Genomic DNA, 25421 nt, shown 5'->3' with positions numbered 1-25421 from the left:
AATATTACAATTTGAAGTATTTTATTATATGATAGGTACCAATTACATCGAAACTCTTGTGTATATTTAAGTGACAACCATATACTAGATTTATTGTAACATCCTGATTTTATAGTTGTTATACTATTAAATAAAACATTAAATTTTTAATGATTCAAAAGTGATTGATAGGAATAGACCAATATATGAAGTACAATACAGTCATCCTCCAAATAAATATACATATACTGTCCATACATACGGCCTATGCTAAATAAAAGGGATGCAAAATACCCTAGCATCTATAAGGAAAAACAGATGACAACAACTACTGGAAACGTCCTGGAACCCACTCATCTCCTGTCCAGGAGTGGTGTATCCTCACCTGCACCTATATCTGCTCACACCATTCAATAGGGACGATCATTGCAAAAATATAAGACACAAGGAACACACAACATACAAGAAGGGTAAGCTAACTTGAACCAAGAGCAATTCATGCAATTTCTATACTTAAGCAGAAATCAGAATTTATCACACAATTATCAACATCACCCAATTAATCCCAACCATAACACCACACACCATTTTAGACTCGATATCCAGATTATGTAAGTGACATTGGAGCTCTCGGTGGCTTGCACTTGGGACGGTTCCCAAACTCTACAGAGTTTTAGGCACAAGGGGTATTCACCCAACCACTCCCAAGGTAAATCCCATCACTTCTATGACGGATCGGGTTCATAGACCAGGACCTCCTGTTACTCCCCCCGACATAATCCATCATACTCTACATGAGTCTTAATGGTTACTAGGAGCGTCAAGATGCCACCAATATAATTCTTCATGCCTTTACATTTACTAAAACCATATTCCTTAGAATTTCCCTTGAAATCCCATCTCCAACATGTTCTCATTCATACCAATTTCACACTCAATTCCATCACACTGACCATTAACTGTGCCAGCTTCATGATCTCACTGATATACAACTGTGCCAGCTTCGCCATAGACATCATCAAATTTACCGCCAGGAAGTGGGCACTCTTGGTGAGACGTTCTATTATAACCCATATGGCATCGTGGTTCCTCACGGTTCGAGGTAAATGGGTGACAAAGTCCATAGCAATGCTATCCCATTTCCACTCGGGTATCTCAAGCTGCTAAAGCATCCCCCCTGGTCTTTGATGCTTGGTCTTAGCCTTCTGACAGGTTAAACATGACGATACATACCGAGCAACATCTTGCTTCATGCCCGACTACCAGAACGATTCTTTCAGATCATGATACATTTAGTCATGCCTGGGTGCATGCTAAAACGGCTATTGTGCCCTTCCTCAAGAATCGTACCTCTCAGCTCTAAGTCTTCAGGTATGCAAACCCTGCCCCTGAATCTCAGCACCCCATCACTTCCCATCAAGAAATCCTTGGCCTTCTCAGTGCCAAGTAACTCTACTGTCCTCTGTAGCTTGGGGTCCGATGGCTGCTTCTCCTTTATCAGAGCAAGGAAATCATTAGACATTGTGAGATGGTTACATCTAATGACTCCCTCATCCAAAACCACCTGTAACCGCATATCTCTGAACTACTCCACCAAGCCCAGTTCCCTGACCATCATATGAGAGGCGTGAACTGCCTTTCGGCTTAAGGCATCAGCCACCACGCTCGCCTTCCCCGGATGGTACAACAACTCGAAGTCAAAATCTTTTAGGAACTTCATCCACCGCCTCTGCCTCATATTTAACTCTTTCTGGTCAAACAGGTACCTCAAACTCTTATGATCACTGAAAACCTGGAATTGTGCACCATAAAGATAGTGTCTCCAGATCTTCAGTGCAAACACCACTGCTGCTAACTCCAAGTCATGTGTGGGGTAGTTCTTCTCATGATTCTTCAACTACCGTGAGGCGTATGCCACCACTCTCCGTTCTTGCATCAGAACACATCCCAACCCCTGATAGGAAGCATCACAGTAAACTTCAAAGGGTTTAATGGTATCAGGAATCACCAACACTAGGGCGCTAGTCAACTTTTGCTTTAGCGCTAGGCAACTCTCTTCACACTGGTCGATCCAAGCAAAAGGTTGATCTTTACGGGTTAACTGGATCAAGGGAGCTGCTATCTTGGAGAATCCCTCAATGAATCTCCTATAGTAACCCGCTAGCCCCACAAAGCTCCTTATCTCAGTCACTTACTTAGGGCGTTCCCAATTTAGCACAACTTCTACTTTAGACGGATCCACTGATATGCCCTCAGTCGAGATCATGTGCCCCAAGAACTGAACCGGAGTCATCCAAAACTCACATTTTGACTGCTTTGCATACAACTGCTTCTCTCTCAGTATGCTCAGAATTATCTTCAGATGCTCTGCATGGTCTTTAGGAGTCCGTGAGTAAATCAAGATGCCATCTATGAAAATCACCACGAACTTATCCAGGAATGGCCTGAAGATTCGGTTCATGTAGTCCATGAACAAAGCGGGGGCGTTAGTAACACCAAACGACATCACTACATACTCGTAGTGCCCGTACCTGGACCTGAAAGCGGTCTTCTGCACATCATCAGACTTGACTCGAATCTGATGGTATCCTGATCTCAGATCAATCTTGGAGAACACTGCAGCACCGTGCAAATGATCCATCAAGTCGTTAATTCTTGGCAGAGGGTACTTGTTCTTGATGGTTAGCTTATTCAGTTGTCTGTAGTCCACACAAAGTCTAGAACTGCCATCTTTCTTTTTAACCAGCAACACTAGCGCTCCCGACGGCGATACACTCGGTCTGATAAACTGTTTTTCTAGCAGCTCTTCAATATGTTTCTTCAACTCCACTAGCTCAGCAGGAGCTATTCTGTAGGGTGCTATAGACATTGGCCCTGCTTCCGACACCAGGTTAATGGAGAACTCTATCTCCCTAGTAGGGGGTAGGCCAGGCACATCCTCATGAAACACATATGAGAAATCCCCTACTACAGGCGCCTCCAAGGGTCCAATTTCAGTCTCAACGGACAATTGAGTCAGAATTAAGAAGCACTGAGACCCTTCCTTCACTGCCTTGTCCACCTGCTGTGAGGACATCAACAGGTCTTCATCTTCCAAGCTAGGAAAAAACACCTTCCTCACGTTGCAGTCAATGATAATGTGATTGGCAGATAGTCAATCCATCCCCAATATGACATCTAGCCCCACCAAGGGTAAACAAATGAGGTTTACCCTGTACTTGCGCCCCTCAACCTAGATCTTACACCTAGCACACACGGTCGAGGTTCTAACTAACCCAGAAGCAGGTGTGGACACCACCAGGTCATACTAGAGCTCCTTCACCGGAAGACCCAACTCCACCACTCTAGATTCCGACATAAAAGAATGTATCGCCCCCGAATCAAACAGAACATGTAATCTCTTACCAGCTATCACACAAGACCCGATGATGAGGTTACCTGATCCAGCTGCCTCTGCACCCGTCACAGCATACACTCGACCCGCCGCCTGTGGTCTCGCACCTCCCCTCGACGGCTGTGACTGAGGCTGTGATGAAGGCCTTGGTACTGTGCTCCTGTCAACTGGGCAATCCTTGATGAAGTGACCCGTCTGGCCGCATCTATGGCATGTCCTCCTGTCAGAATGCTGGGGGCAGGCGCTCCTCAGATGAGGCCCCCTACAGTGAAAGCACTGAGGCCTAGAAGGCTGTGACTGCTGAGGTTGATGTGAGAATCTCCTGGGCCCCTGAGACTGAGGCCTAGAATACGGCTTTCTCCTGTCGTCATGTCTGCTTATGGACCCAGATGGTCCTCCCACCTTCAGCTAATACCTTTACTGGGCTTCAACTTCAGTCTTAAGCTTCTCCATTACTCTTGCCTTCTCCACCAAGGCAGGAAATTCCTTGATAGAGAGTGGAGCCACCATTAGTTTGAGGTCACCCCTCAACCCATTCTCAAACTTTCTACACTGCCAGTCATCTGCCATCTTCAGGGTGTGAAATCTGCCCAAGTGTTTAAACTTTTCAGCGTACTCCGACACTGACATGTCTCCTTGCATCAGCTGCAAGAACTCAACCTCCTTCGCATACCTCACACTATCTGGGAAGTACTCTGCATAGAACTTCTTCTTAAATAGTTCCCAGGTGATGGTCTCTTGACTGTCTTCCAACATCATCTTCATGCTGGACCACCAATGCACGACCTCTCCAGCACGAAGGTACTCAGTGTATGCCAGTTTGTTCTCTGCAGGACATCTCTTAGCATCGTAGATTCGTTCCATGTCTCGCATCCACTGATCAGCTCCATCCGGGCTAACTTTGCCATCAAAGCGGGATGGATGGTGTTCTAGAAAATCCTCCAAACTCCACTCTTGCACTCGTGGCAGTGGAGCTTGGGAGGAACCAGCGGCTGAACGATTTTCTCCTATCTGATGTAGGGCTTCCAAGTGCCTCTGCTGAGTCGCTTCTATTGCTAGTCTTGTAGACTCCATCTGTTGCAAGGCTAGGTTCTGCTGATTCACCATGTTAGCGTTCTGTTGCTGCATGGCTGCTATCATCGCCTCAATTACTCCCACCAACTGGGTTTGGAACAGGAGGTGGAGGAGGTCTAGGTGCCATAGCTCTGATCACATAAAGAAGGAACCATCAGATTAGCCAACAGGTACTACAACCATGCCAAACACGTTACAATGAGCACACAACAGAAACTAAGAAAGCTCACACCTACAGATCCTACAGGAACCATCGCTCTGATACCAAAAATGTAACATCCCGATTTTATAGTTGTTATACTATTAAACAAAACATTAAATTTTTAATGATTCAAAAGCGGTTGATAGGAACATGCCAATATATGAAGTACAATACAGTCATCCTCCAAATAACTATACATATACTGTCCATACATACGGCCTATGCTAAACAAAAGGGATGCAAAATACCCTAGCATCTATAAGGAGAAACAGATGACAACAACTACTGGAAACGTCCTGGAACCCACTCATCTCCTGTCCAGGAGTGGTGTATCCTCACCTGCACCTATATCTGCTCACGCCATTCAATAGAGACGATCATTGCAAAAATAGAAGACACAAGGAACACACATCATACAAGAAGGGTAAGCTAACTTGAACCAAGAGCAATTCATGCAATTTTTGTACTTAAGCAGAAATCAGAATTTATCACACAATTATCAAAATCACCCAATTAATCCCAACCATAACACCACACACCATTCTAGACTCGATATTTGGATTATGTAAGTGACATTGGAGCTCTCGGTGGCTTGCACTTGGGACGGTTCCCAAACTCTGCAGATTTTTTGGCACAAGGGGTATTCACCCAACCACTCCCAAGGTAAATCCCATCACCTCTATCACGGATCGGGTTCATTGACCAGGACCTCCTGTTACTCCCCCTGACGTAATCCATCATACTCTACATGAGTCTTAATGGTTACTAGGAGCGTCAGGATGCCACCAATATGAGTCCTCATGCCCTTACATTTACTAAAACCATATTCCTTAGAATTTCCCTTGAAATCCCATCTCCAACATGTTCTCATTCATACCAATTTCACACTCAATTCCATCACACTGACCATCATGCATAAGGATTACATACAGGACTAGCCATTATCAGATTAATGCAAGTAGTACAACATCAATTAGTTAAAAACAGTAAAGGAGCCAATTTCTGCAGGGAATCTCACTTAGGCTAGAGAGTCTCACCTAATCTAGAGAGGTTGTCTCGCTTAGGCGGGCTGCTCTCGCTTGGGCGAGACCTCTTACAGTGGCAAAAATAAAATCTTGGGCGAACTCTCGCTCAGGCTAAACTGGCTCGCCTAGACGAGAAGTTATCTTGATCAGGCGACGCCAGCTCGCCTAGGCGAGATTTCGTGCAGTGACAAAGGTGATCTTCTGGTATTTCGCTCAGGCGAGAGCTACTCGCCTGGGCGAAACTACCAGGAAATGTCATTTGTTCTTCACATCCAGGTTCGCTCAGAATCATCCAACACCCAATTTCATACACAGGCAGTTTCAAACACGAATTGAACACACAATCAAGAAATTCAATCACTCCCGAACACAATTCATGCGAAATTTAGATAAAAGTCAGCTTCCCTTACCTTTTTGCCAAGAATTTACTTGGTGGAATCAAGCAATTTGCAAGACAGCAGAGTTTTCAGTTTAACCTATGAGAATCCATCACCATAACATGGAGAAGGAAGAATTACACGATCAGACTCAAAATTTCATAGATTAACTAGCGAATTCTAGCTGGAATTGAATCCAATTTTTATTAGGAGACTAGAAGCTGAGGGAGGAAGCCGCTGAGGTTCCTGTGGGTTGGTTCTTCGTGAATCTGAGTATAGAAAGGTTGAATTAGTAAGAGATGGTAACAGCAGAGAAGAGAGATTGAGAGGTTGCTGGTTGTAGAGAAGTTGAGAAAGTGAAAAGAAGGAAAACAAGGCTTCTATTTTTAGGAAATTCAGAAAGGGGTATCACATTCATAACTATTATTATTTTACTTATACGCATGTAAATTGATTAATCTTGATGGCTGTTACCATGTTTTCTTTTGAAGGTGAAGAGAAAAAAAAAATCTCTTTACAGAAACATGTAAAAGAAAACAGTCCAATAGGTAACATTGTGAAAGACAATGACTGAGTGGAGGTCCCACGTGCACATGATCCATTGTCAGAACAATTTAAGAATTGCAGCCAAAACTGGTTTCTACGAACTCAAAACTCCGAAGAATAAAATCTGAAGCTAAATATCTAAGGATATGCACAAAACACATCTCACTCGTTCACACTCCTTCCAATAGGTGAAAATAATGTCAACTAACTATTAATTTTATTATTTGCCGATAAAAAACCATAATTAATCGGATGGCATTGATATTTGTCTAGATGAATAAGTTTGGTATCATTTTTAAGAAGGTATAATTGTGTTCTAATTAAAAAGAATTGACTCAATTAGGTTTTTTCATATAAAAAAATTATTAACGCGTTAAACGCTATATTACGTATCGGTTTATGATATTTTTCATTTTTTTAATTATTAATTCTTTTATTTTTGAATTTTTTTAAATTTCGTTTTTAAATTATATTTTTTGTCACGTTTCGATGTGACAACCAAGTGTCTATTTAATTTTAATTTAGTCTTTATTTATTTCAATTTAGTTTTCACGTATCTTTTTTATTTAATTTAGTCTTAAATCTTTTTTCAAAGTAAAAAAATATTATATTTTTTTAGACAAAATTTATTATTTATATAAATTTTATATTGATATTTATATTAAAATTTAATGGCAAAAATTATAATAACAAAACATGAATTAACAAAAAACAAAAAACAAAATTCAAAAAAATTTAAAAAATTCAAAAAAAAAAAATCATAGACCAACACGTGACACCCCATTAATCATGTTAATAATTTTTTTTCTTAAAAAAACCTAATTGATGTATTTTTTTCAAAAGTTGAGACACAATTGATATTTTTATAAAAACAAACTAACATATCCAAACAAAAATGAGCATCATCTGACTAATTAAACCTTAATTTTATTATAATTGTTCTGTTGTAAAATTTAATTGCCCTTTCATTTTATTTGAAAATTTGGGAGCACACCAAGCTATGCTGGATGAGAATATATTCTCTCTATATATATTTTTTCCTTTCTTTCATGTAGATTTTTTTTGGCTATTGTTTGTACTTCTAAAACAATAAGTATTTTTTGTCAATTTTTAAATTTTTATTTTCAAAAAATACTTATAAATTTTAGAAAAAAACTTGCAAAATTTGTATGAATAATGACTTTTTAAGAATTTATTACTAATTTTTTAGCAAAATATTCTGTATAAAATATTTTTCGCAAATAAATTTATAAAAAATATTCATGAATTTTATAATTTTGTAAGAAATAATTATTTATAAAAAAATTGTTTACCAACTAAAATTCATAGAAAAATAATAAAAAATATTTTATTATAAAATTTTATAATAAATTTGCAAAAAGAAACTCACAAAATATGAAAAATTCTATTAATATTATAAAGTTCTTGCGTGTTTGATCTTGTTGAACATGTAATTAACTGTAACTCTTAAATACAAATTAAATTATAGGAAGCAAAGTATTTATTTGTATTCGAACTATTTAAAATATAACTCAAATCATCGATAAATTAGTTATTTATTAATGAATTAATAAGAAATAATATAAAAATTTAAAGATGTACTTATTTTTCTACTACAATTCTAATAAGATATTAATTGTAACAATTCTTTAAGATACACTTATTTATAGTTTTCATTGTTTTTTATATTAATTTATATTTTTTTATTATTTTACTGATTTGAGTGGAAGTATCATAGATGCATGAACCTTCTTTTGTTCCTTACACATATCTTATTAGGACAATTTTTTTCAATAAAAGCTATATCTCAACTTATAAATTTAAAAGTTTCATCTTATTAAATATTCCTTTAGAGACTTTCAAATTCTTGTATAAGGCATTTAGGTTAGTCAATTGTTGAGTCAGAAAGTTTGAGGCTAAGATATTTTATCTTTTCCAATTTTCTTGTGCAAAATTATGATAATTTGATTTGGGTGTTTAATGTTGTAGTTTTTAAAGATCAAAGAAAATAATAAAAAGTACTGGTAGTTTTTAAAAAATATACTCCATTATTTTATTTTTAAAACGTTATATTACAAATCAAATTTCTATATTAATTGAATTTTATTTTATAAAAATTATCATTTTTCTAAAAAAAAAATTCTTAAAACTTTTTTATGTCTTCTCTATATCGTTGACTGAATCCTTCATTTATTTAAAAATTAAAGACGGTAGAAGGGATCGATGCAGAGAGGTCTACACATCCAAATGACTATAATTTAAAATAGAGTAAGTTCACTTTTCTCCTTTTTTTAGCTAGTATTTTGTTTTGATGTTATATGTAATTTTCTTGTTCATGTACATGACTCAAAATAGCTCATTGTGAATCTTAGTTTATTTGTGATCATGATGATGTGTTATGACTTTTTATGTTAATTTTTTACTCGAAGCAAGTGAAGCTTATTATTTTTATTTTGTTGAAGTTCCAATCTATGTATTAATTGTGCAATTGAATGAAGTACTAGATGAATTGTAATTAGATGAACTGCAATTATATTTATTCACTTTTAAAATTTAGCGATAAAATTGTATTCAAATTTTGGACAAAAACAAATTTCAATTTTGTATAAAAATTTAATGATTAAAAAACATATTTAATCCATTAAATTAATAATAATTAACATTAACATTTAAGGTTTAAATAAGATAAAAATTTAATTTAATTAGTGTTATTAGAATTTTTGTAACTATTTTTGTTATATTTTGTTGGAGAAGTTTCACTTCCTCTAATGGGCAATGGAAGAATACTTAGGGTGGTCATGCACACTGTGCACATCAATGCGGGTTCACTTTGATTCCATCTTGAACAACGATGGTACGAAATCCTTAAAGAAAACAAAAGCATGAAATTGTGAAGAATTGATAAATCAAAGATTTTATATGAATAAAGAAGTGAAAAAGTTTCAAAACAAAATGACACACCTATATGTGTAAAGCTCACACTTTTCAATTACTATCTTAAGTGATATGACATTTTAAAACAATTCGCGAGAAAGCAAATGTTGACAACCTATAATAATTCTTGTTCTATGATTCGTAAAATATCTTCATTAAAAACATTCAATGATGAATCACATATGATTGCTCATAAATTATAGCATATCAAATCATTGAATTCAAATAAATATGTTTCTACAAATAACTTGACAATGATACATATATAATATAACTAACGTCATACTAAATTACTTCAAACTTGAGCACAAGGTCGAGTTATACTAATAAATTATTCACCTAAAAACTATTTAATAATATTGGATTCCATGATTGGAGGCTTGTGATCTTACCTTCATCCCATATATATAATATAAACTATATAATTTAAATATATTACAAATAAGTTATAATTATAAAATTAATCAATAATAATTTAAAGATAAAACCAAATAACTCACTTATCTTTTATCGTCACTCTAATATATTATTCATTTCCAATATAATCACAAGATTATATAATTTTATCTAAAGACAAAATAAGATTATATAATTTTATCTAAAGAAAAAATAAGTAAATTACTAGACCTCAATTTTATTTTGTACTAATATATTTTTATTAAATTAATTATAAAATTATGTTTAAGAAAAAAAAAGTCCTCCAAAAAATATTTATTACTAATATAATTCTATTAAATTAATTATAAATTTATATTTGAAAATAAATTTTAATTAAATTATCATTAGTGTCTGTTAATTTTTATTGGTATTAAAAATGATAATTAATGAGTTAAAAGTAAATTATAATTTTGTTTACGAAAAATAAAATGATTAATTATTTTTATTCTCTTATAATCGATCTGAATTCTATTTTATTCTTTTGTCTTTTGATTTCTTTATGACTTTTTTTGCCCCTCCTTCCTTTTTACTCTTTTAAGAGTCATTTTTTTAAGATTTTGGTAGATTACATTCCTTGAATCTTATATTGTCCATGTGTACCAATTTTTTCATCATTATTTCTGGTTAGTATATTTTTTCCTTCTATTTGTGTTGTTGTTGTTTTTATTCAGTTTTGAATTTTTATTAGAATTAGAAATGCAATTCTTCTGCCCAATTTTAATTTTCGGTACTTTTTTATTTACGAGTTTCAAGAACTATTTTGCATATATCTTGACAAAGAATTGAAATTGTTCAATGAAACTATTAATTAGATTATGGTTCGGTCTTTTGGTGGATAATAGATTAATTTGAGCATAATTCAAAGTTATATTCTATGCAAAAAGATAATTCAAGTTTAGACAAAAAAAAAACTTCTATCATTTTATGAATTTTCAATCAAAAAATATGTGCATTAATAAAGCTACTGAACAATTAAAATTTCTTCTTTCATTTTTTGTAAAGAATACAGAGAAAATTAGTTTGAAAATGCATTGATTTCTGCCAAGAAAATTACTTTTGAAATGAATATAAAACTTAAGTTTCGTGAAAAACGTATTAGACGCAGAGAGAAACAATTTGATGAAAACATTGAGAATGAAATTATAAAATCTCTTCAAGAATCATTTAGAATTGATTACTTTTTATATATTAGATAAAACAATTACTACACTTCAAACTAGATTTGAACTATTTAAAAATATGAAGATATTTTTGGTTTTTTATTTAGTTTGAAAAAATTAAAGTCACTAGCGTGTACATTTTTGAAAAAAAAAAAACCTAAACCTCAAAAAATCTTTAAAACTCGATTGTTTGCTAGATATTGATAGATTTAATTTATCTTAAGAATTAAATATCTTAATAGAAATTTCAGGTTTGGAAAATAATAAGCCAATTGATATTTTTAATTATATAAAAAAAAATCTTTTTTCAAATGCATATATAACTTATAGAATAACGTTAGCAATGCCAATTGCTTCAGTTGAAAGCAGGGATGACAACAAGTCGGTCGAGCATGAATAATGCTTACTCATAACCCAACCCGTAACAAAAAAATTCATCTACTACCTGCCATTTACTCGCCGGGTAACCACTTAAAAAATACACGTGGATATTTTAAAATCCACGGATACCATAGGATACCCTCAAATATTTAAATAAAGATATTTGTAAATTTTTAAAATAAAATTTAAATGAAATTACATAGAAAATTATAAAATGAAATATAAATTAAATTAAGTATAAATTAAAATATAATTTTAATTAAATTTAATCTAATAAAATATAATTTTAATTAAATTTAGCTTAATAAAAAACAAATTAAATTTTAATTTTAATTTTTGGTGGGTAACAAATGTCCACATGTACGAAAAGTATGATACCTGCACCCGATCCATTTATAAATGGGTATTAAAACAATACTTGCTACCCATGAGTAATAAATACCCATAGGTATCAACTATCCGTCACAAATTTTATTCGCACAAATACATGTAAACACGAGTATTTTTGTCATTCCGAAGTTTATCAAAACTAAAGATAATAAAAACTTATTCAAAATCAACAATATCTTACTAATGATTAAATATATTAGCCTTATTATTTATTGAAAAAAAATGTTAAATAAAAGTAATTATGACAATTTAATAAATAATTTTGTATTTAAAAAAACTTAAAAATAAATTTTAAATAAAATACCTATTTTTTTAAAAGTTTGTTTTAAACCTATCGAACTTTGGCCACTTTGAAAGATAGGGCTTCATAAATTTATATATAGAAACCTTTTTTTTTTTTAACTCACTATTTCAATACTTGTATTTATATTCTCATTTTTTTATTCTCTTTTTCGCTTTGGTATTGTCTTTACTTTTTATTAGTAATATACTCTTTCTTTATCAGTATTTATAATTCTACTCATATATCAACAAATTACATATTTTATTTTATTAAACATTCGACACAAAACATTCCATTTCTAATAAAAGCAACTATTTATTGTTTTAAAACAGTTTGATATAGTTCAAATAACCATTCAATTAAATCGGTTAAAAGAATATAAAGTGTTCAATTCAACTTATCTAGACTATTTTACAATTTAATAGAGAAATTATTTTTACAGTTTAGTTTAATTATTAAAAATATAGTTTACTTTATTTCTTTTTAAACACTCGAAACAGAAACATGTTATCGAAAAGTGGCATAGATCCAAAAGCAATTAAAATCTTTATTTTATATTTATGAAACTAACTTGTCTAATATTATTATCTTTTTTCACTTCTCAACCTACTAAACTATTCTTAACAAATCTTTTTCTTTTTTAGTGGTTAACTAGTTTGTTTTTTCTTCTTTTCACCACTTTTTTCACGTTTACAACGAGAAATCAAACACATCTCAAAGCTTTTTATGCTATATGTGATAAATAATAGGAAATAGAGGGAGTGAAGATAGAAAAAACAAAGAAAACAAATTAAAAAAAAATATTGGCCAATTGGGATAAGGCTTTGACTTAGTGAGAAGGAGAGAGAAAAATAGAACAGGACCCATCACGTGTCTTTTAATATTGGTGAGTACGAATCATTTATTCACCATACCTTACACTGTCCCTTGGTCAAAAAATTAATATAAAAACTTTCCTCTGTAATATTAAAAGATATAAAGCCACACATGAAATTCTAAATTCATCTTCATAAATCACAATTCAACAAATTCACACAGTCCGTCAAAGAAAAAAAATTAAATATATTTTTAGTACTTTTATTTTTAAGTGAATTTTAGAATTAGTCCCTCTTTAAAATTTTATACTAATTTAATTTTTTATTTTCAAAAATATATAAATTCAGTCTTTTTTACTAAAATTTGTTAAATTTATTTGACATTTTAAACATATTTTATGATAATATTTGAGTTAATATTAAAACGAAAATGTGTCAAATAGTATAAACAATTTAAATACTATTATGAAATGTCTTTGAAACGTCAGATAAATTTAATAAAATTTGGTTAAAAAAACTAAATTTACACATTTTTTAAAATGAAAACTAAATTGATCAAAATAGACTAATTTCAAATTTTATTAAAACTTAAGATATAAAAATATATTTAATGCAAGAAAAAACAAATAAACAAAATGAGAACTGTGAAAGAAAAGCATATAAATCCTTTTCGTATTTAATGTATTTTCTCTTTTTCGGAGTTTCTGGTTCGCCACTTTGTTAATGCATTTCACATAAATCTCTTTCATGTCACCATTTCAACTTTATTGTGTAACTTTACCCCAAAAAAGAAAAAAAAGAAGCTTTATTAATGTAGAACTACCACTCAAAGCTTTCACATTCAAACTTGATTCAGAGTTTTCATTTTCAGCCTTTACTCTTTCGTTTTTAATTGCGATTTTTTGTTTTTTTTACTTTTTATTCCATTTACGGGTTTGTGTTAATCTATTGCATCAAGATTAATCCCAATTATAAGTCAATTAAAGAAATTCGAGTAATGATTAAGTAATTAAGAAAAAAAAAAGTTAAATTAATGACAAATTTATGAAAAAAAATGATGTACGGCTGTCGGCGGAGATAACTAAACACATTAAAAAAAATTATGCTAATTTAACATTTTAAATAACAACAAAATTTAATCGTTAATAATTGTATTATAATAAATAACCATCATAAATATTATATCTATTAATTATTAGCAGCAGCAATGAGCGTTGAAAGTATTAATTCATGTGTTAACCGTATAATGCATTTTTCCATATTATCAACTCACTTTCTTGTATTATATGGCATATTTAGATAGTTTTAAAGTCTAAACTGTCATTATCAGACCCCATTAATAAATTAGGGAACAGATATATCTTTTAAACAAATTATTGCATCAATGTAAGAGAATAAATGTTATACTCAGATTGTAATTAAATAATTAGCAGATTAATTTGTTCTGGGGCACATGGTTTGTAACAGATGAAGTTATAGTAAAATATTTAATAAAATACATAATTAGTAAAATATATTGTGTTAATTTGAATTGATAGTTTTAATTAGGTACCAAAAAAATTAATCGCAATGGTGACTACATTTTTTAAGTAATATTTTCGTTTATAATACCTACTTTTTTAACTGTATTTCCAACCAAACCAGTCTTTCTCTGTCTTTCGTCCTCCAATGATGGCTATGGCTATTGCTTTGTCTGCATTCACAGCTCCGTTATGATATTTTGTTAAACCCTTTTATTTTTTTTAAATATTACTTTTTAAAACTTTTAATATAGTTCACACTTTCTGAGTATTTTCATTTTTCCTTCTTAACGGAATAAGCAGTGTGTACGTAGAAGTCCCATCCTTTTGTTTGGTAGGAATTGTTGATGCAAAATATCAACCAAAAAAAGGAGAGACAACGTAGTGTTCATGCTATTATCCAAGTATTTTAATTCTAAAAAAAATTTGTCTTATTTATTTTTTTCATTAGTTACAAGAACTGGAAAATAAATGAACACGTTGGTTCCATTGCGGATCTTAAAAAATCTCTTCAATCACCACGACATTTGAAATGAATATGCTTGAAAGCGAGTGAATGATTCTTTTCTTGAACCTAAGGCACAGTAACTTCCCTCTTCAGCTGGTCATGTTCCAATGTTTCAGAACAGCGCTGTTCTAAGCTTTTTTATCTCTTCAAGTCTGGTGTTGAGGTAACCTCTGATATTCTCTTCTTCCTAACGTGTTATCTAGGTTTCTGAGACATATTATATTGGTTTTTGTTTTATATCATTATCATTTATTAATGAATAAATCAAACATGTGGGTTTAACTTCTCCAAAGCACCAACCTTTATTATATGGTTTCAGTGGCTTATCTTTTGGAATTTCTGGGTATGATTGGATTACTGTGATTTGTGGTTCACTCATGCATATTTAGAATCACAAAAAGTATGAACATGGAATTTTTCTTTTTGAGTGCGGAATCCTAGTCTTTTCTAGGCTCAAGCACCAAAAATATAGATAGAATCTTTGAGTTCATGGAGCATGAGCTGTTTTTCCTTGCTGTTTCAACTACGACGGTGCTTACTTATATTCATTTTTTGTGCTGTTCCTGAAATGGGTTTGGCACATGACTGGTGTGCTTAGTTCTCTGAGCAGAATGGTGGTATAAACCGAAGAACCGAAGCCGAAAGTTGCAAACTTTGAAGGAAGGTCCTCTTGGAAGCATGGTTACGGGAAGATCACTGTTCCTCTTGGTTTTGTGCTTGTGGATTCCCTTAGAAATTGTGGGGAGGAAAGAACCTTCTTCACCTACCAGTGTGGATTCCTCTGTTTCTTCAAGACCGAAGGTTGTGAAATTCGGAGCCCTCTTTCCTGCGGATTCTGTCATTGGAAGATCTGCTTTACCTGCAATTTTGGCTGCTGTTAAAGATGTTAATTCTAGCACGAGCATTCTCCCTGGCATTGACCTGCAAGTCATTTTGCACAGCACAAATTGCAGTGCGTTTCTTGGAACAATGGAAGGTATCTGCCATTGCCAAAGCTTGAAATTTCAGCAGCTATCTCTTTCACCGATTGGTTTTACTTAACTTTAATCTCAACACTTTTTTGTCCTCTCTTTGGGGAAGGGCTTGATTAATCTTGTTGATGATGTAGCTCTGCAGTTGATGGAGAATGATGTGGTTGCTGTTGTTGGTCCACTGTCATCTGGAATAGCTCATATAATCTCTCATGTTGTTAATGAACTCCATGTACCTCTTCTGTCGTTTGGGGCTACTGACCCCACTCTATCTTCTCTACAGTACCCTTATTTCATTCGCACTACTCAGAATGATTATTTTCAGATGTATGCAGTTTCAGCCTTTATTAATTATCACAGATGGAGGGAGGTAATTGCAATCTATGTAGATGATGACAATGGCAGGAATGGAGTTTCTGTATTGGGTGATGCACTGTCAAAGAAACGTTCCAAGATCTCTTACAAGGCTGCGTTTTCACCTGGGGCATCAGAAAGTGATATCAGTGACTTGTTGAATGAAGTGAACTTGATGGAATCACGGGTCTATGTTCTGCATGTGAATCCTGATACTGGTTTAGCAATTTTCTCTATTGCCAAGAAGCTTGGAATGATGGGAAGTGGCTATGTTTGGATTGCAACAGATTGGCTTCATTCAGTGCTGGATTCTTCAGAGTTACCTGATCCTGACACAATGAATCTCTTACAAGGGATTGTGGCTTTTCGTCATCACATTCCTGATTCTGATCTCAAGAAGAATCTTCTCTCCAGCTTGAAAAGCCAGAGAGCCAAAGAAACTGTAAGCTTCAATTCTTATGCGTTTTATGCTTATGATTCTGTTTGGTTAGCAGCTCGTGCTCTTGATGCTTATCTCAATGAAGGTGGAAACATTTCTTTCTCTAGTGACCCTAAGTTGCAAGACACAAATGGAAGCATGTTGCATTTAGCTTCACTTCGTACGTTTGATGGTGGTCCACAGTTTCTCCAGACAATTTTGGGAATGAACTTCACTGGTGTGAGTGGTGAAATTGAGTTTGACATGGAGAAGAATTTAGTTGATCCAGCATATGAAATTCTCAATATTGGTGGTGGTGGATCCCGTAGAATTGGTTATTGGTCTAATCATTCTGGCCTGTCAGTTATAGCTCCTGAAACTTTATATCTGAAAAATTCATCAAACACATCTTTGCTGAGAAATCAACAACTTTACAGTGTGATATGGCCTGGAGAGATTACAACTACACCAAGAGGGTGGGTGTTTCCCAACAATGGACAACCACTTAGGATAGCAGTTCCTAATAGAGTGAGCTACAAGGACTTTGTTTCTAAGGACAAGAACCCTCCAGGGGTACAAGGCTATTGCATTGACGTTTTTGAAGCAGCCTTGAAATTGTTGCCTTACCCCGTTCCACGAAAATACATGTTATTTGGAAATGGTGTAAGGAATCCTAGCTACAACGAGCTTGTGGAACAAGTTGCACAAAATGTGAGTTTCTAAATCTTATATTTTTATCATTGATAATTTGGTTAAATATGTTTTTGATCCCCTAAATTTGATGTGAAATTAAAATTCATTTTTTTCTAAACTTGATACATTTTGGTCCTAAATTTTGAAAATAAATATATATATCTAACTTTGAGACATGACCGAATTCCAACTTTATATCTAAGTTTAGAAACTGAAGCATATTTAACCCTTGATAATTCACTATGGTCTAGAAAGGACTGTAAGCAGCAGTAATGTGTGAAGCTGATCCTCTATGGTTTTCAAATTCTGATAGTTTTGCTAATTTGGTGTCCTTTACTTGTTCAGAACTTTGATGCAGTAGTTGGAGATGTGACAATTGTGACAAATAGGACAAGGATTGTGGATTTTACTCAACCTTTCATGCCATCAGGGCTTGTTGTTGTTGTTCCTTTTAAGGAGCAGAAATCAAGCCCTTGGTCTTTCCTTCAGCCATTCACTACTCAAATGTGGTGTGTCACCGGTGCTTTCTTTCTTTTTGTTGGAAGTGTTGTATGGATTCTTGAGCACAGGCTCAATCCTGAGTTCCGGGGCTCACCGAGGAAACAACTTATAACAGTGTTTTGGTGAGTATGTTCTGCCCATTTGAAAGCCTTTTTCTGAATCTTTTCGTGGATCACAAAAGCCCCTTTGTGATGATCATAGATTAGAGGTAATTGCATTACTTTATCATACAGTAAAATATTTTTACTAAGATGAATTCCTTCCTCTTTTGCAGGTTTAGTTTCTCAACAATGTTCTTCTCACACAGTATGTTTTTCTCTTTCACACCCTCTTCAATTTTTACCTGCAACAGTTGTTGTTTTGTATTGTACATGATGAAATTCGTTGACTTGACACAGGGGAGAACACTGTGAGTGGACTTGGACGATTGGTGCTAATCATATGGCTCTTTGTGGTGTTGATCATAAATTCAAGCTACACAGCTAGCTTGACCTCTATCCTCACTGTGCGGCAACTGTCATCTCAAATTGAAGGAATTGATAGCTTGATCTCAAGTACACAACCGATTGGAATTCAAGATGGTTCATTTGCACGCAAGTATCTTGTAGATGACCTCAACATAGCTGAATCAAGAATAGTTACATTGAAAAACATGGAGGATTATATTGATGCCCTTCAGCGTGGCCCTGAGGCTGGAGGGGTTGTGGCAGTTGTTGACGAGCTTCCCTACATTGAGTTCTTGATGTCCAGCACTCAGTGTAAGTTCAGAACTGTTGGCCAGGAGTTCACTAAAAGTGGCTGGGGATTTGTGAGTATCATTTAAATCTACTGCACACTACTTTTGTAGTTTTGAAAATAGATAAGTGTTCCAACCTTGAAATAGTATCATAGGGTTAATCAATGCATATGAGATATTGTCCGTACCTTGAAATAACAGCGATAGGGTTAATCACTGTATCTGAGGTATTGTCTGTATTGAGGTATTGTCTGTTTTGACTTGATGTTACCCTGACAACAGGCATTCCAGAGGGACTCTCCTCTTGCTGTTGACCTCTCAACTGCCATTCTTCAACTCTCAGAGAGTGGTGACCTGCAAAGGATTCATGACAAATGGCTTAACAAAAAGGAGTGTACAACCGTGGATGTTGATTCAAACAAACTAGCTCTGACAAGCTTCTGGGGCCTCTTTCTTATATGTGGCATTGCATGTTTCATTACCCTGACAATTTTCTTTGCCAGAATCTTCTGCCAATATAACAAATTCATCCCAGAATCTGAGAAAATTGATGAGGAAATCCAGCCAGTGAGAAGATCTAGACGTCCAAGCAGAACTCCTAGCCTCAAGAAATGGATGGTGTTTGTAGATAAAAGGGAATCAGAAGTCAAAGAGATTCTTAGGGATAACAAGAAAAGAAGACACAGCCAAAGCTTGGAGGATCCTTCTGTTTCATCAGCCATCTAGTTAACCAACCCTCTCTCATTTATCTTTTTCTTTTTTCTCTTTTTGGCTACCTTAGTCATATAGTGTTGGCACAAATTAGTCTACACCAGTGAAGGTAAATTCCTTCCTTCCTTGCTAGGAAATTGTGACAGCAAGACTGTCACCACAACATTGTTTGAAAAAAGAACAAAAATCATGCTTTAGTTTGTTGTACCTTTGTTTGGAAAAAGCTTGTGAAGAAAAGGAATACCCTCACCACAATTCTCATCATTGAACATTATTTCATTTTCCAACCTTTTGGTGGTCCTCTTAAAAGTGAGTTTGTTTTTAAGCAAAATTCAGCAAGGGCTTCAAGAGTTATTGTAACCTCATGTAAATTGTTTACATTCTTAATTGTTAAGAAATTGACTTGAATCTAACTAAATTTTACAAAATCGATATAAGGTAAAATTTAAATCCACTTATGAATTTGTCTTTATCTTATAAGATCTCACCACAATACAAATATTCTTAGTAACCCTTCATCCTTGTCATCCAAGATTTTGGTTTAAGAAGAAAAATAAAGTAAGTTCTTGTTTTGTCTGTGCGCATAATTCTCATGTCACGAATCTCCGAGTATGAAATCTCCAAAATTGCATTGAATGATTTGGTGATTTCACTACATGGGTTTGTCGCTGGTGAGGTACACATTAGAAAATGATTCATCAAATGGGACCATTGAACACATGTTTTCCTGAGCAACACGTGGTTGATAATGTTGTCTTGTTTCTCGAAAGCCCCTTTTTATTCACCAAACTTGAGACATACACAAAAGGAAGAAGATTTTTATAGAACCCTCACTATTCACCAATCAATATTCTTAGTTAATCGAAGTTAATACTAATAAGAATTGAAACAAGGCTAAGGCAAAAAGATTCTTCAATAAATTATTGAATTATTATTAAATCACTACACACACGGAAAGATCATTAAATTATTATTCATAAAATTAGAAAGATAAAAAGTAGTGATGTTATACATAAATAAATCATAAAAATATAACATTTTATGATGTATAACTAAAATTATGGAAGCAAAATCTAGATTTATATTTGGTGTCTTAAAATGAGGAAAACTGTAGCCACATTTAAAATTGTGGAATGAAAGGACAGTGTTCATATTTTAACGGTCAACCGTGGCGTTAAAGTAGTGTTGCTGATAGCACAAAAGTCGTTGAAAGATGTAACTGAAAAAGTGAAAACCCTTCACAAAATCAAGAACATAGGGAGAGGTGAGGGCGAAAAACCGAAAGTACCCTCAGCATTCAAAAATATGAGACAACACACAACCTCACTTTTCATTTTCATGGCTGAGAGGCTCAGTGGTTGCACTTGAGGCCATCCGTCGTAGTTCCTCGTCGTCGTCATCAACATTTCATTCCAAACACGACACAAAAACACTTCTTCAAATTTTCATTATTTCCTCCGAAAAAAAAAAAGGGAAGATCAAAACAAAACATGCCCCAGTTAGCCACCAAACTCCACAACTCCACAACCATAAGGCGACGCTTCCACCACCGCGTTTCCCTGCTACGGCGGTGCATCCTCCGCGTCCTCCACCGCATCCTGCTCTGTTCCGGGAGGAAGACCAACAACACATACAGCATGCTGACTCCAGCATTACCCTCTCCGCAGCCGCCCCCGCCGGCGGAATCATCCGGCGAAATTGCTCGTGAAGAGATGGATGTCACGCCGCCGGCGATGTTTCAAACCCATGATTTGGATTCTGATTTGGTCTCCTTGAAGATCAGCTTGTTGGGAGATTGCCAAATTGGAAAAACCAGCTTTTTGGTTTGTATATAGTAATTGAGCCAACATGGATATTTTTCTTTTTATTTTTAGGTTCTGTTGCGTTTAACCTGAAATGGGTTGAGTCAAAAAATTGTTTTTATTTACTGTTCGTATTTTCCTTTTGTTTGAATGTGGTTTTCAGGTGAAATATGTTGGGGATGAAAAGGAGAAGCAAGGTAGCAAGATGGAAGGGTTAAATCAGATGGACAAAACACTGGTCGTTAAAGGGGTTCGCATCTCGTACTGTATCTGGGAAGTACAAGGTAGAGATATATATACATGTATATATATATATATATATAGACAAAGAGAAGAGCACGTATTGTTTTTGATGAATTTGTGATAACTCATGGTTATGGATATGGCCAAAAAGAAAGATCAATTTATATTTTAATATTTGGTTGTTTTCCATTCAGGTGATGGAAAAACAGAAGATCGAATTCCGAAGGCTTGCACGGATTCTGTGGCGATTTTGATTATGTTTGATCTAACAAGTCGATGCACATTAAACAGGTACCTTCTTTGTTATATTGTTTTGGATTAATTTTGGCGAAAGCCTTTTCAGATTGCTAATATCAGATGAATTTTCACCGTTTTTTTGGGGGGTGAATGATTAATGATTTCAGTGTTCTTGGATGGTACAAAGAAGCCAGGAAATGGAATCAGGTATGTTTTTTTCTTTTGGCCCAGAAAGCATAAAATTGTATGCATGTGGATACAGAGGAGTGGGATTTTACAGTTCTTTATCCTTGATTTTTGTAGACAGCAATACCAGTGTTGATAGGAACCAAGTTTGATGATTTTATCCAGCTCCCTATTGATATCCAATGGACCATTGCTAGTGAGGTAAGAGTTCCATTTTCAACAATAAAAATGCAGTTTAAGTACCATCTCTGCATGTTCTTAGATCTACTAAAACAGAACCTCCAGATCCGAAGAAGTATTATGTGTTGTTTTGTGACACAACATCACTACAAAATCAGAAAAATTGATAGTTTTAATGATTGTTGTTGAGATTGATGGAATCACTGCAGACAGCATATAAAAAGACTCCTTGTTTCCAAACACTTTTACTTTGCAGACACTGCTAATTTTTGAATAGGGTATAGGCATGTTAAAGATAGTGTTAATCATCATCTGCATAAATCATAGTGAAGTTAATGATCATGGACCCCATCTTAAATTATAAGGCACTACATGTTTGATGATTCATGGAGTCTTAGGGCAGACAAGACCAACCATGTTCCCATACCTATTTATTTGTTAAGCAAGACATGTTGGAATGCTGTGTAAGCCTCTCCAAAATAGAAAAAAAGTGTCTGGTTTTGAAGATAAGATTTGATGTTTGTGATGTTGTGACATTGAACAGGCAAGAACATATGCAAAGGCTCTGAATGCTGCCTTGTTCTTTTCCAGTGCAACCTACAACATCAACGTGAACAAGATCTTCAAGTTCATAACTGCTAAACTTTTCGACCTACCATGGAAAGTGGAAAGAAATTTGAATGTTGGGGAGCCCATCATTGACTTCTGAACTGTACATTACATAGAGTTATGTTATGAAGTTAAATGAGGAAACTTCAAAGTCAACCATTCCAACTGGGGGGTGTGATGAGAAAATCTCACTCTCTTGGGGCAATTGAGTTGTTAGGTTTACACACATGTGAATTTCCATGGAAAGAAACAAGGCTCTGTTCAATCAGCATCACCAAGAATAAGGTTTTACAATGAGAAGAATAAGGGGCAAATGAAAACAAAGGAGAGAAGTATAAGGTTGAGTAGTAGCAGCATAACACAAGAGAAGAGAAACTAATGCATTAATTGTTGAGTACAGATTAGTCAGTGGTGCTCTTGTCTTGATATTGAGGTGTCATTTGAGTTGCTGTCAAGAGCACATAGATGATGAGACAAAGATGTACCTAATTTTCTTTTTGTTTCTTTTTTATTTCTCACCTGGTTTGAATTCTGGTAATCCAAACTTCTTTTAAAATAAATTAAGTCATTTCATGTGGTTCATTTGTTTCTGTCACTCAAGTCATGGGGGTTTTGTCATATAAGTCCTAATTAACATTAATGATGGGATTTGAAAGATCACACTGTGATGAATAGGTTTTGAAGAAAATTGTTCATGAATTGGAGAAAGCAACTTCAAATTACTACTCATGTGGTTATAGACCTAAATACCTCTTTCATTTTGTTTTTTTTTTCACTTACAACTTTCATAGTTTTCTCTTTGTCAACATAACTAAATTTGTAAAAATTTTAGACTTAATTACTGGTTTGGTTCTTGTTTTGATAAAAAAAATGTTAAATTGATTCATAATTTGGTCTTGATTTTTGAAAATTTAATACAATTTGGTTATTTTCATTAAATTTCGTGAAAAAAAATCAAAGATTTTTTTTATCAAATTTGATATTAGAATTATGTTAATCATACCAATAAAACAAATCATCCTTATATAACTTCAAATTTGATAAAAAAAATTTTAATTCATTTCTAAATTTTGAACGGAAAGGAGCATATTGCATCAATTTTTTTCACAAATCAATCAAATTGCATTAATTTTAAAAAGTTAGAACTATGTCGAGATTAAAAAACGGAAGGACCAACTTCATAATTTTTTGGATGTAAACGTAAAAAAATAGGTCATTAAATCAAAATTTTACTTGACAAGTGACAATTAATTCAGTTAACTATGATGTGTTTACCTTATCTTCTTCTTTGTAATTTAATTCGGCATAAACTATTACTGGTTATATTGATACAAGATTGCATGCATGTTTAAAAATAAAGGAAAATTGTGCAACTAAGTTCAATTTCGTAAAAGAAAGAATGTTTAAATACTATTTTGGTCATTTTCATTGACACCATTTAAATTGATAACGACAGAGTATATATAGGCTGACATTGTTCATATTACATGGATGATTGTTTGTATTATGTTCAAATAAGTCTATATTTTAGTTAAATTTGTTTAATTTATTCTCACTTTCACTTCATTTAACAACTCATGATCAAATTGAACACGAAAAAAAGAAAAAAAAAGAAACCAAATTAAACAAAACTGAACTAAAATAGGAATCAAGACAATATTAAATTTTTTTTTTACAGATAACAATTCTTTTTAAAAAAGATTAGAACTCATGATAAGGACAAACACAAAGTTAATACATTTTGAGATGATAATTTCTCCTAACTCTATCTATCTGTCTTTTTCCCATATAAATTCTTACATGTTTAATAATCTTAAATTGTTTAAAAATTGATATACAAAATAATTTAAATATATTTTTTTCTTTTAATTTTTTTAGATGTTTTTAAGAATAAAATTGTGACAATTTCAAATTTCAAGAGAGACATGGAATAATAAGTTTTTGTGTTCACTTTGAATTATATTATAAATATAATTTAAATAAATTTGATTAGAAAACTAAGTAGGATGAAAATAGTGTAACTGAGTATATATTATAAAAGGTAAAAAAATGACACTTTTTAAATTTCTTATTTCTCTTAAACCAAGTCACCATCGTCAAACAAAGTGCAAGATTTACTTTTTTATATGTACTGGATGTTGGATAGTATGTACTGGGTTTACTTTTTATACCTTTTAAAAAATTTGGTACGGAATAAAACTTGATTAAATTATATAGATTAATAACAATGAAGAAATGCTATAAAAAAAGTGTGAAAATTATTCAAGAAACAAAATTCTATTACTCATGAAAGGTGATGAAATATTTCGTGATATTTTATAAAGTGTTGTTGATTTTTCTTTAAACCCATCATTATTAATTTCTATATTTTCATACTAAAAGACAAATATTAAAATATCTTTTCTTTTATTACACCATATTATTGTTATCAATTATTACATTGTAAATTATACCTTCATTCTCCACTAAAAACAAGAAGGAAAAATATACCTCATTAAGAAAAAAAAAACTTGTTTAGAAAACTATCGTATATCTTCTGCTAAATTTGTTCTAAAAAACTGAACCCGTAACATATTTTATATCTTATGAAAAGTTCGTTCAGAAAAATATTAAATATATATATATATATATATATATATATATATATATATATATATATATATATATATATATATTCCAATAAGCTTATTTTAAAAATCATATCCCAGAAAGTTTTTTTATAATGTATTTGATGTATATTGAAAAATATATTTT

At 33.2% G+C, this 25421-nt stretch overlaps 3 protein-coding genes across 7 annotated transcripts; 2 read left to right on the top strand and 1 right to left on the bottom strand.

The window, feature by feature from the left end:
• Positions 1-896: 896 nt before the first annotated feature.
• Positions 897-1555, bottom strand: LOC146881889 (uncharacterized). The gene is made up of 3 exons (XM_085669387.1): positions 1330-1555; positions 1213-1238; positions 897-1139 (listed from the first exon to the last, which is right to left on the bottom strand). The coding sequence occupies exons 1-3, from the start codon at positions 1553-1555 to the stop codon at positions 897-899; spliced, it is 495 nt and encodes a 164-aa protein (XP_085525513.1).
• Positions 1556-14834: 13279 nt separating this feature from the next.
• Positions 14835-19674, top strand: LOC114169469 (glutamate receptor 3.4-like). Of its 5 annotated transcripts, XM_085669064.1 has the most exons (8): positions 14835-15189; positions 15625-16002; positions 16135-16229; positions 16323-17480; positions 17808-18085; positions 18238-18269; positions 18362-18771; positions 18982-19674. In XM_085669064.1, exons 2-8 carry the CDS (start codon positions 15705-15707, stop codon positions 19423-19425), a joined length of 2715 nt encoding a protein of 904 aa, XP_085525190.1. In that variant the 5' UTR covers positions 14835-15189; positions 15625-15704; the 3' UTR covers positions 19426-19674. The 5 variants fall into 5 exon arrangements, with proteins under 5 accessions (XP_085525190.1, XP_027910430.1, XP_027910428.1 ...); XM_028054629.2 differs by having other exon boundaries at positions 15637-16002; positions 16135-17480; XM_028054627.2 differs by having other exon boundaries at positions 14836-15189; positions 16135-17480.
• Positions 19675-20666: 992 nt separating this feature from the next.
• Positions 20667-23249, top strand: LOC114169119 (septum-promoting GTP-binding protein 1). The gene is made up of 6 exons (XM_028054151.2): positions 20667-21233; positions 21376-21496; positions 21650-21746; positions 21860-21899; positions 21996-22079; positions 22603-23249. The coding sequence occupies exons 1-6, from the start codon at positions 20901-20903 to the stop codon at positions 22765-22767; spliced, it is 840 nt and encodes a 279-aa protein (XP_027909952.1). The 5' UTR covers positions 20667-20900; the 3' UTR covers positions 22768-23249.
• The last annotated feature ends 2172 nt before the right edge of the window (positions 23250-25421 follow it).

This window comes from Vigna unguiculata, chromosome 11 (genome assembly GCF_037176805.1).
Source record: "Vigna unguiculata cultivar grain cowpea cultivar isolate G323 ecotype 2 chromosome 11, ASM3717680v1, whole genome shotgun sequence".
Classification (NCBI taxonomy): domain Eukaryota; kingdom Viridiplantae; phylum Streptophyta; class Magnoliopsida; order Fabales; family Fabaceae; genus Vigna; species Vigna unguiculata.
The sequence above is the reverse complement of the archived record's forward strand: the minus strand, read 5'-3'. Positions and strand labels throughout refer to the sequence as shown.

Coding starts and splice junctions, on each gene's coding strand:
- LOC114169469 (XM_028054629.2), top strand. CDS start 15,705: ATGGTTACGGGAAGATCACTGTTCCTCTTGGTTTTGTGCTTGTGGATT. Junction 18,086..18,237: donor CAACTTATAACAGTGTTTTG/GTGAGTATGTTC, acceptor CCTCTTTTGCAG/GTTTAGTTTCTCAACAATGT. Junction 18,772..18,981: donor CTAAAAGTGGCTGGGGATTT/GTGAGTATCATT, acceptor CCCTGACAACAG/GCATTCCAGAGGGACTCTCC.
- LOC114169119 (XM_028054151.2), top strand. CDS start 20,901: ATGCCCCAGTTAGCCACCAAACTCCACAACTCCACAACCATAAGGCGA. Junction 21,234..21,375: donor TTGGAAAAACCAGCTTTTTG/GTTTGTATATAG, acceptor TGTGGTTTTCAG/GTGAAATATGTTGGGGATGA. Junction 21,900..21,995: donor AAGCCAGGAAATGGAATCAG/GTATGTTTTTTT, acceptor TGATTTTTGTAG/ACAGCAATACCAGTGTTGAT.
- LOC146881889 (XM_085669387.1), bottom strand. CDS start 1,555: ATGCGGTTACAGGTGGTTTTGGATGAGGGAGTCATTAGATGTAACCAT. Junction 1,239..1,329: donor TGAAGACTTAGAGCTGAGAG/GTACGATTCTTG, acceptor TCGTTCTGGTAG/TCGGGCATGAAGCAAGATGT. Junction 1,140..1,212: donor ATGAAGCAAGATGTTGCTCG/GTATGTATCGTC, acceptor ATGCTTTAGCAG/CTTGAGATACCCGAGTGGAA.